The sequence below is a fragment of the Nuphar pumila genome, chromosome 12, assembly GCF_984573655.1.
Source record: "Nuphar pumila chromosome 12, dmNupPumi1.hap1.1, whole genome shotgun sequence".
NCBI lineage: Eukaryota > Viridiplantae > Streptophyta > Magnoliopsida > Nymphaeales > Nymphaeaceae > Nuphar > Nuphar pumila.
Window position 1 is genome coordinate 3,517,754 of NC_143260.1, and position 11,532 is coordinate 3,529,285.

At 39.3% G+C, this 11,532-nt stretch overlaps 1 protein-coding gene across 1 annotated transcript; it reads right to left on the bottom strand.

Annotated features, from left to right (window-relative positions):
• Positions 1–3: 3 nt before the first annotated feature.
• LOC149819685 (pentatricopeptide repeat-containing protein At1g80270, mitochondrial-like) lies at positions 4–11,311 on the bottom strand. Its single transcript, XM_089982193.1, has 3 exons — positions 11,174–11,311; positions 10,143–10,740; positions 4–1,581 (listed from the first exon to the last, which is right to left on the bottom strand). Exons 1-3 carry the CDS (start codon positions 11,206–11,208, stop codon positions 334–336), a joined length of 1,881 nt encoding a protein of 626 aa, XP_089838319.1. The 5' UTR covers positions 11,209–11,311; the 3' UTR covers positions 4–333.
• Positions 11,312–11,532: the final 221 nt, after the last annotated feature.

An 11,532-nucleotide genomic window follows, 5' to 3' on the forward strand; every position in this document is an offset into this window, starting at 1 on the left:
AGATGAACGGAACTTCCAACACCGTTAATAGTTAAGATAGAACCCTTTCAACCGAGAGAGAGAGAGAGAGAGGGGTTCTAAAACCCATCTCAACTGTTTCAAGACTATCCAACCAGCTTTAGTTTAAACGAGTACACATTTTATAGGAAGCAAAATTTAATGATCTCGGGACAAACCGTAGCCCCGGTTGAAACCTGCCTCGCAGATAAAGAAGGAAAACATTATCACGTTTTCACAGTTATGACAAAGAAAAGAAAATACAAGAAAAAATCCAGAGGTTCCCCATGAATCCAACAGCAGCCTAAACCACCTTAATCGCTAATCCTACATAACTTACTCCAGCAATTCTGCTATCAGTGACTTCTTGAAACAGTCGACCTGCACCAGCTGCGCTGCGATCACTTTCATTGGCACTATATTGTCTACCTTCATTCTTTCTCTAATTCCATATGCAGGTGTCTTTGCATTTATGTATGTCCAGAGAAGCTGCTGATACATTCCAACCTTGCCCACGTATCCATCCCGCCTCGACTTCTCAAAGATTTTCTCAGCATTGTGAATGTCACCTTTCAGAGCATATTTCTCCAAGATGGCCATGTACGTGGCATAGAGGGGCTTCAACTGTCTGTGCTGCATAAGCTTATGTAGAATAGAATCAGCCTTCTCTACCTCACCTGACTGCACATAGAGCTTCACAATTGCATGCCATGTCCATGGCCCAGTCTTGAGGCCTTCATTCAACATCTGCATCACCAAATCCTTCCCCTTATCTAACAGTTTGTGATTTGCATAAACCTTCAACAACGTACTGTAAAGTTTTTGGGGGAGCTTCCTTCCAGGCTTGATCATCTTCTGGAATGCTGCCTCTGCATTCTTTATCTTACCCAGATTCCCCCATGCTTCAATGGCAGCAATAGACTCCACCAATTGCAGATTTGGCTCACAGAAATTCCAAATCCGGATAACATCATCAGTTTTACCCAGAGAAGAATAAAGGGGAAGCAAATTTTTGCATGCAGCTCGATTAACTTCTGACTTACCTCCTTCCATTTCCTTCAAGATTGCCTCTGCCTTCTCTTTGAACTGTCCCTTGATGTAGTAGCTAGCTACCATTGCTTGGATATAAATATCAGGTTCTATCCCCTCAGACTTCATATTCTCTATCACCTGCTCCATCCCCTCATAATCACCAACGCGGCCTTTGGCATCAATCAAGATCTTGTAAGTGGAGCATGTGGGCTTGACATTTTCTTTCTCCATCATCAGTAGAACATCCGCAATCTTCCTCTTGTCATGTCTCTTATACAGCACAAGTAGTTGGTTACATGAAAATACACTCAAGGGGAAGCCTTTGTCCCTCATCATATTAAACAATTGTTCAGATTTCTTGAAGTTGTTCCTAGAAATGCAGTTGGCTAAGAGGGTTCTGTAAACTACTTCAGTCTGCATGGTTGGTGAAATTTTCTTCACATAAGCTTCAGCATCATGAATGCCATGAGCTTTGGCAATCAAATCTACACGAGAAGCATAGTCTAGCTCAGTGAAGGTTGTGGTGGTGTTTGCTTCCAACCATTCTGCAAACTGCAAAACCATTTGAAGTCGGAGGTAAGACGAGAATTAGTGAAGGTTGGAAGTTCTGCCTAATCTACTTAGAGATAATTTAGTAGCCCCCATGGTTTCAGTGTAATGGCCTCTTTCATCTATATGGTCATGCCTCTAAACAAACCCTAAAACCCTCCTAGCAGAAACAACAATAATTTTAATAATAATAATAATAATAATAATAATTGCTCCCTACTTAAATATAGTCATGGAAGATACAATAGAAGAAGACACTAGTTGACTTTCATTTTACTCTAACAGCAAGCCAATGGCAAAGCTAAATATCAATTTCAAAAGCCAATAGCTAGTTGCAATGCCAACCAACTTTGTTGAAATTCTAGCCAAGTCAACCAAATTGAAAAGGCATGTGAAAAGAGGCACTCTTTCAGAAAGAAAAGACATTTGTGGGTCATCCATTTTGGATTCAGCTTTTTGTCAACAAGGTCAATGGAGCAAGCCCCTCCTCACTACCCATTCCAAAACAGGTGGATTTGGAGAAGTTGGCCAAATAACACCATCGATAAAAGATATCAGTGTCCAGAATCAAAAGCTATTCGCTACAAGTAGTCAATCTCTTATTAATTATATGGCAATGGAAACATTTGGGGTCAACTAAATTTGCATTGCAAACTGATGGTGGATGTCTGCTACATGAAACCATTTTCCCTTTTGTCCTTGATATTTAAGAAAAGAGGACTGAGATGTCCCACTTTCTATTACTTCACTGAGTATACAAAAATGAACATAAATTCCCCTTGTGCATGTAGCTATGAAGTAGATGGTTTCTTGCTCTTAACGTGCAATAAGGTACAAGTTTCTTAACCATAATAGGTGCACAGGAGAATCAAGTGGACAAGGAGAACCACTCATCTACTTGCCTCTCTTTCTTCGGAAGTTTCCCATATATCCATTCCCAGCCTAAAAATATTTTGAAGTGTTGGTTGTTTAATTAATGAAGGTGAGAGGACCCAGTCAATGGATTTTCTTAATTTCATTTATAAATGTTATAGTTGGAAGAAAGCTGAAAAAATCAGTAGCTGCTAGAATGAAAATATTTGATGAAGGTAATCCATTTAATGTCCAAATAAACAGTATTGTGCCACTTGTCGTGTGGAGACCCTTCCATGGAGCCAAGCACGCCAGACACACCACCTGAGTATTAAATTTAAGGCATGGAAGATGAGAAAATGGACAGACAAGAAAATAATCCCATCTTCCATCTGTTACTCGATGTATCTATCCTCTCAACATCACTTCAAGCCTTGTCCCTGACATGAATTGAACCTTGGAGGTTGTGCCCTGCTATCTCACATGAAAGAGAGAGAGAGAGGTAAAGAAGAGAGATGAGAGGCTGCAAGTGGTTGTAACTTCCTTCTAGGTCACACCCAATGGTATGAAAATACCCCTGTACATAAGAGAGATTTACAAACATATTAAAATACAAATTAATGACAAAAATACCCCTGGACATCTATTATTAACATGCCCCCTAAACTGTACATGGGTTACTCAAGACCATGAATAGTTTGTTTTTAAAGAACCAATGCCTCGCACACGTCAAGGGTTTAGTGAAAAGATCCGTTGCTTGCTCTTCACCTTTAATAAAGAGGGGCTGAATTTCTTTACTTTCAACTTTCTCCCTTATAAAATGTTGATGTAACTCAACATGCTTCATGTTCCTATGCTGAACTGGATTGGAAGCAATGGCAATGGCAGGGACCTAGTGATGAGTTGATGCATCGAAGAAAGGAGATGGTGTATCCATAAAACTTCCACAGTAACAGCTGCCATAGCCCTGTACTCCACCTCGGTACTTGATCTTGCTACGGTTCGCTACTTACGACTAGCTCATGATACAAGGTGATTCCCAAGAAATACTCCATATCTTGTCACAGAACGTCTAGTCACAGGGTCTCCTGCCCGGTCAACGTTTGAGTATGCATGTACAACTAGAGAAATACATGTGCTCTTATTTGAATATTCTCTATACAATAATTCATCCATGATGGTCCCTTTAATATGCCTTAATATTCTTTAGGCTGCCTCGATTTGACTCTTCTTGGGTTCATGCATGAATTGAGAGACTTGGTTCATAGTAAAACCCAAGTTTGAATGGGTAAAAGTGAGATACTGCAATGCTCCAACTAGACTATGAAAAACCTATGGCTCGCCAAGAAACTCATCGTGAAGCTCACTCATCATCAGCTTAGTGTTCACTACTGCAAACATGGACATAGGCATGAAGTTTAACATACCAAATATGTTAAAAAGATCAAGAGCATACTTGTGATTTGTGAGATTTATAAGACTTGTGACTCCTGTCAACATCAACACCCAAGAAATATATGAGGTTTCCTAGGTCTTTCATATGAAACTTGGAATTGAGGATTCTCTTTAGCTCTATAATCCAAAAAACGTCATTGTCCGTGATGATAATATCATCTACATATACCAAGATCACAATGATATGATTCTTGTCATAGTGGAGAAACAACGAGTAGTCACACTAACTTTTTATGAAACCAATACTGCATAAGGCACTACTAAAAGTCTCAAACCATGGACATGAGGCCTGCTTGAGACCATAAAAAGCTTTCTTCAATCTAAGGACTTCGGTTTGAGGATCTCCTTCCACCATATCTTGGTGGATGTCCCATGTAAACCTCTTCATGAAGCACCTCATGAAGAAAAGTATTTTTCATGTTCAACTGACTTGGCTCCAACCATAAGTAACTGCAAGAGAAAGAACTACCCGAATAGTTCTCATGTGTATCACAGGGCTGAATGTCTCATCAAAGTCAAGTCCATGCTCCTGAGTATATCCTTTTGCCACCAAACGTGCTTTGTAACCTTCTATGCTCCTATCACTTTTATATTTAACTTTACATACCCAACAACATTCTTTTCTAAAAGTCTTGGAACCACATCCCAAGTGTCACATTCATGCAATGCTGAAATCTCTTCATTCATAGCCGCTCAACCCAATGTTGAGTCTGACATGTCTCATGATAAAATTTAGATTCCTTTTCTTGAAACAAACTTGCAGAAAAAAGTTGAAAGTATATTGTAAAAGCACTATAGGAAACCCATCATTGTGGAGGATGTTTTGCTCTCGTGGATGCTCTAGGCTGGATCCACGAAGGCACATTTGTTTCAGCTGAAGAGTCACTCATAACTACATCATTGGGACCTAATTCTGAAGAAGAAATATTACTTAATGGCTGTAAGTGTCATTCAGCTGGTGGTGGCTGCATGTTGCATTCTGTTGGTGACAATGGCAGTGTTGTTGGAATAATATCTCTCGCTTGAACACAGGCTGCTTTTCTTCGAGCATATATTTGAGGGTAGAACCGAAAAACAGGTTTAGATTTCTAACTTGAAAGTGATTGGGCAGATTTATTAGAGTCAGTTGATTGGACCTTAGCTGATTCGACATTCCCTTTTCATTTGATCTGGTTGTAATTTCTCCTGCTGAAGACAGTACTGAGCCAAAATAATTTAAAATCTTCCTTTTGAAAATGATTTTCTGCATCAATACTTGATACATAATCATATTCATGAAAAAAAAATGTCTGGAAATCACCAACTTTTGAGTAGTGGGATTAAAACATCTATATCCCCAAAACTCATCACCATAACTTACAAACTGACTGACACTCCTGGGCCTTAGGAGAAAGCTTATTTCGTAATGCTTCATGAATATGCACAAAACATTTACTCCCAAAAGCTTGCATGATAGAATAATCTAGATGGTTTCCATAGAGCAATGAAAATGGACTTTCTCCCCTAAAATTGGAGAGAGGCATGCAATTGATGCAGTACACTGTCGTATGAAAAGCCTCAGTCCAAAGATCTTTTCTAATCTTAGAATCCATCAGCACAGACAATGTTATCTCTACTATGTGCCGATGCCTCCTTTCAGCCGCTCCATTTTGTTAGGAGGTTTTCGATCAAGACATCTCTCGTAATATATCGTTTTCGAGTAAATAGTTAGTAAAAGCTATGGATACATATTCACCACCATTGTCACTACGAAAACTAAGGATTTTTCAACAAAATTGGGTCCCAACATAGGATTTGAACCTTTTAAACACTTGAAATACCTCATCTTTATGCTTTAAGTATATCCAAGTGTATTTGGTGAAATCATCAACAAAAATCACATCGAATTTGGACTTAAACATAGATAAGACAAGAGTTGATTTCCACACATCAGAATGAATTTATTCAAAAGGAAATGAAGCTCTTTTATTAGATGACTCAAAAGATAATTCATGCTCATACACATAAGACAGTTTGAACACATAGGAGACACTTTTGGGACTTTATCTCGCAAAGAGATAAGACCTTTATTATATAAAACTTGAATGAAACTGGAATTACAATGACCAAGCCAACAATGCCATAGTTGAGCTTCTTTATTGACTTCAACGACTTCAAAAACAAAGGCAAACAAAATGCAACTCAAACTCTTTTGAGCTTCACGCATGAAATAAATATTTTCCTTTCTTTCTCCCTCAGCGAGGATCTCCTTCGTAAAAGGGTCCTTCATAGAAACAGAAAGAGGAGAAAAGACAACATGAGATTTGGTTTGATCTATTAATTGGGAGACATACATAAGATTACGATGGATATTAGGAGCAAGAAAGGTATTTGAAAGATTAAGCACACCACGACTAATAGGAATAGTAGGAGTTCTTATGTGCATAATCAAATGATGTTTCCCATCTCCTCTAACTATACTACCATTACCATGATAAGACATAAGATTTGAGAGCTTACTCGAATCACCCGTCACATGATGTGCAACACCTGAGTCGACCAACCAAGTGTTGTGATGAGGGGGTTGTGCACTTGAAGATGCTGCCCACACTGGAGCATTCTGGCTAGCATTTCAAATATTCGGCCCAACTACATTTTGCATTATGGTTGTTGTTGCATTATGCTATAGGCAAACCTGACTAAAAGACATGCTTAATGCATTGACATCACGATTCGATCCAGCCACATGTACAGGGTATCCTAGTTGTGCAGCATTGGGTCTCGGCCCTGAAGAGGGTGAAGGCAGATATGCTCTAAACGGTGGTGGATATCGTCAATAACAATCTGAACATGCATGTCCCTTTTTTTCACACATCTGAAAATGACATTAGAATGTGCTCCTCGCGATCCTCTTGGTTGTCCACTAGTAGGAGTGGGGAGAAGACCCCCATTTCCTCCATGTCCTCTACCTCGTCCTCCAAATCTGGGAGCATTATTAAAATTGTGAGGAAAGATATTGGCTACCAACACTTCATGATCTGTGTGTTGCCCTTATTTGTTCGATAACAGATTAAACACTGATTCAATCTCCACTGACATAGAGCACAGCTAATTGAAGGTAGGTCTTGGGGTATGTCCCTTATACATAGCCACAAACATATTATACTCATGCCCCAACCCTTTAAGAATCTGAGTACATATGTTCTCATTAAATATGGAAAATGTTGTGAAAAACGTTGAGGCATAGCGTAGCATTCCACCAAAAACAGAAGTGAGGCATAAAGCGTAAGTCTCACTTAAAAAAAAAAACTTAAAAATATAAATATAAATAAAATACAACATAAGCTTTAGTCAACAAATATCATACAACAGATCATTTGATCATAGAAGTGCTTCAATCACTAGTAATTATCACAATCAATGTAATCAAACAATATGCACCAAAGATAACATGTAATGACTACATTGGCATATGAACCTTGTCGCTCCCAAGAAGATCGATGATCGGAGACAGAGAGAGGGGGACAAAAGAGAGAGGGAGAGACAGAGAGAGAGGGAGAAACAAAGATAGAGGGAGAGACAGAGAGAGAGGGAGAAACAAAGATAGAGGGAGACTATGAGAGAAGGAGAGACACAGAGAGGGATAGGGAGAGGGAGAAACAAAGAGAGTGAGGGAGATTTATCGAGAGAGGAAGGGTGACACCTTCTTCCTTTCAGGAGAGAGAGGGAGGAGGGCGAGAGACGAGAGAGATGGCAAGAGATGAGAGTGAGAGATGAGAAGGAGGAGGCCCTAATCAGTCAGTCCTCCCCCTTTTTGGGTCAAATGGGGGCTTTGACCCCCATTTGAATGGGAGGCTTTGACCCCCATTTGACTCGTAAAAAATGAAGCGCACGCCTTGCCATGAGGCATGCACCTCATAACTTACGAGGTGTGCACCTCAAGGAACAAAGGGCCTCGCCTCAAGGAGAGGCACACTTTTTGCGCCTTGAGGCATGTTTTTAACAACACTGGATATGGGATTTCCAATGGCAGCCAACTGATCTGATATATATTTCACCTTATTGAGAAAATCCAGTACATTGGAATTACCTTTCTGCAAGGCCCCGAATTCTGTCTTCAAGTGTTGTATCTTTGGTGTAGATATTTGCTCAAACCAGCTATGTAAAATCAGCTACAACTCGAACGCAGAAACTCCCGTGGGAATGTGGAGCAATACCTCCTGAGATAAGAGTAGCTGGAATGTAAGCAACAACAGCCTGATCGCTTTTTTGCCCAGCTATGAAGTCCAGATTCCTGATTAGCAAAGGTTCCCATGACTTCTCATTTTTCTTGCTCTCTTGAGGTGTAGGAACAAACTCTGGAGGCATGGATTCAGTCCCGTCAAGGTGCCCCAATAAATCACGACTGCTGATAAAAGGCACAATTTGCTTTTCCAGGTAATAAAATTGTTGCCATTCAGTTTATCAGTTACCAGTTGGCTCAGGGAGGAAGAAGTAATAGAATTAGATGAAGCCATGAAATTAATGACTGAGAATAAGGAAAACATATTTGAGAATAAAATGAATGGACAAAATCTGAATTAAAATTAATGACTGTAAGTGACAGATTGAAGAGCAAACAAAGTTAAATCTGAGAAGAATATGAAATCAGATCTGAGAAATACAGATTAGGGAATCTGATCTGAGAAAAACAAAAACAGAATAGGGCAACGTCACAACCTAGACAGATCGTAGGGAATGTCCAGATCTGAGAGACGAGACCTTTTTTTTTGAGACCTACTGTGATCAGGCTATTGTTTACCAGATCAGTATATATATAACAGGATAGATCTGGACTGATCACATTCCTCCCTTTTTTTATATAAGACTTTCCTTTTTTTAGGATCACTGCTAGATCAGATCTGATGTGTTTTCCCTTTTTCTTAGAGTCAGACTGGATCATATCTGATGTGACAGTGAAAGGGAAAAGAGATGAAAGGGAAAAGATTTTAAAAGATTAAAATCAGCAGTTTTGATTAAATGGGGTCTTATCCTTGCCCCATTCTGATACCATTACAGAAATTGAACCTCGGAGGTCATGCCCTGCCATCTCATGTGAAAAAGAGAGAGAAAGAGAGAAAAGCAAAGAAGAGAAATGAGAGGCTGCAAGGGGTCGTGGCTTCCTCCTAGGATCACGCCCAATAATATATAATAAATTCTGGGTATAAAAATACCCATGTACATAAGAGAGATTTACAAACATATAAAAACACAAACTAATGACAGAAATACCTCTGGACGTCTATTCTTAACAGTCCCATCCAACGGTGTTGGCTTCATGACTCCTATTTTACCATTGCTTCCTACATAAAGTTAAAACTAAGTCACACAACAATGTTTTATCTCCTTTCAAATGAAATGTAACAAATTGGTTTGGTGAACAAACTTGACCTGTTAAGTGTTTCTCCTCTCACCACCTATTATACATGGACAATATCTTGCCTTGTGAGCATTCAGAATAGTAAAAGAGGCATCGTGAACCTGGTCAAACAACATTTGAATCTGTTTCAGGTCATCGGTTTAGTGCCTATATATGCTTCATGTAGCTCCTCATAACCAGGGGTGAATATTACATATTTATCAAGGTATTCAAATGCGATGCATGGCATCCAATTTAGATATCGTTACAAACCTTTTTAAATGGTGCGACCGATAAGAAAAATTGGAAGTGGGGCCTATATGTACCCTCCCCAAGGCATCACCAATCAATTACACAAGTCAGCTACCATATATAATGCCTCCCTTTTAAGCTTCCAAAAAAAGGACATTAAATTAAATAAATACAAAAAGCTCCAGTGAAGAATGTCACCGATCGGAATATCATAACATTTTCCTTTCTTTTTGGCCAAAATCCCTTTATCAGACATTTTAAAGTATTGTTAGGTTTGATGACTATGGTACCAAAAAATTAATGCTCTCCATCCTAGAGTCCAGATGCGCATTTAAAATCTCATAACATAACAAGCATTAGTATTATATGTATATTTATAATTACAAACTTTAATTAGATTTGAGCATACTGAGTGGAACACAGACATGCGAATCTTTAAAAGGAACCAAGAACAACAAAGAATATTTTTGTGACCATTGAGGGGAGGGTTAACAAATAACCTGAACAAATTTCAAAACCTAAATTTCTTGCTCAAAGTTAACTATCAACACACGCTTCACTGATGCAGAAGTCTCAATTGTAGATCAAAAAACCAGAAAGTATCTACTTCCATGGAAGGAAGAGTTACCTGCAAAGCCTTTCTGTACAATTTGCGCCTCCGAAGATCCAACATGACCTTAAAAACATCTTCAGTCACAGTGTTACCTCCTTCAACCCACTTATCAATTGTGCCCTTAACAGCTTGTTGAGGAGTGCTAATGATAATTTGAGTCAATGGGGAACCAGTCGTCTCTGGAGTCCTCTTCACCTTATCACCCAAACCAACTTCATGTTCTGATAAGCCAATTTCTGCAGGTTCTCCCAACAAGTCCTCAGCTGAACTATCCTCATCCGAAAGCTCAGGTGCAGACATCAAATCATCGGATTCTTTCCCGGCCTCACTTTCATCTCTGGCCACATTCTCAGGAGAGTCAAGCTCTGAGAACCTATCCACTAGGGTATCTTCATCCCCACTGGTGTCTGAGCCTGCTTGGGAAGAAAGGCATCTACCACCCACAAAGAACTTAGTGCATACAAGGTGATCACAGAATCTCTTCACCAGAGAATTATCAGTGAGCACCGACTGATTATGTTCATGGTTACTTAAATGCTGCAAAATACCACTGCTGAAAGCATCCCCATTAACAGGAAAGGTTCTATAGGAAAGCATATGATACCCATGTCCCCTGGCACAAAGATGAATATACTCGGCTAATCAGTAGAAAGGTAGCAAACCAATTTTCTCTCTAAACCGCGGAAAAAAAACATGTTTGAGATGATCCAGAAAATTACAAAAGATACATGTAACAATGAAGAATTAAGCAACATACGCACAAAGAAATGCAAGAGACGAAAAAGGAATTAGGCCAGAATGGATCACATTAATTTGTTGGTGGCAGCTAAAAGATCGACAAAGAAAACAGAGAACAAAGAAGAAATGTAGAAATCCCAACTAAGTAGACACAAAAATCAGAAAATCCAATGTGGTCAATTTCTTATAACAAACCCAACAAAATGATCATAAAAGAGAGCAGACAAGGAGATCCAACTCAGATTGTTTCAACACATATACTTAAAGAGCACTTATCAAATCATATCATGAAAGAGAGAGAGAGAGACCTGAGAGGGTTGGTAGCTCTACGAAGTGCCCACATGGTGGAAATTCCAACACCCAACACGTTAATCCCTAGCACTCCTTAAACCCCAGAGCAAGAGTCGTGTCTCTTGGTGCCGTCGCCTACTTCTCTTGTGAAGGCCGCATAAACCCTGAAGCCTTTTGGCCTAAAGCCCCCTTCCGTTTCCTGCAAGAGACCTTATGAGTAATTTACAAAAAGCCACTTAACTTACTGGCTGTTTTAAAAAAGTACCTCATGTTTACATTATTACATTCAATTGCCTAATGTTTCGTAAATAAATTTCAAATGTCTCTCAAAGATATAACAGGTCATTTTTATCTTGTTTTGTAAAACAACTCATCT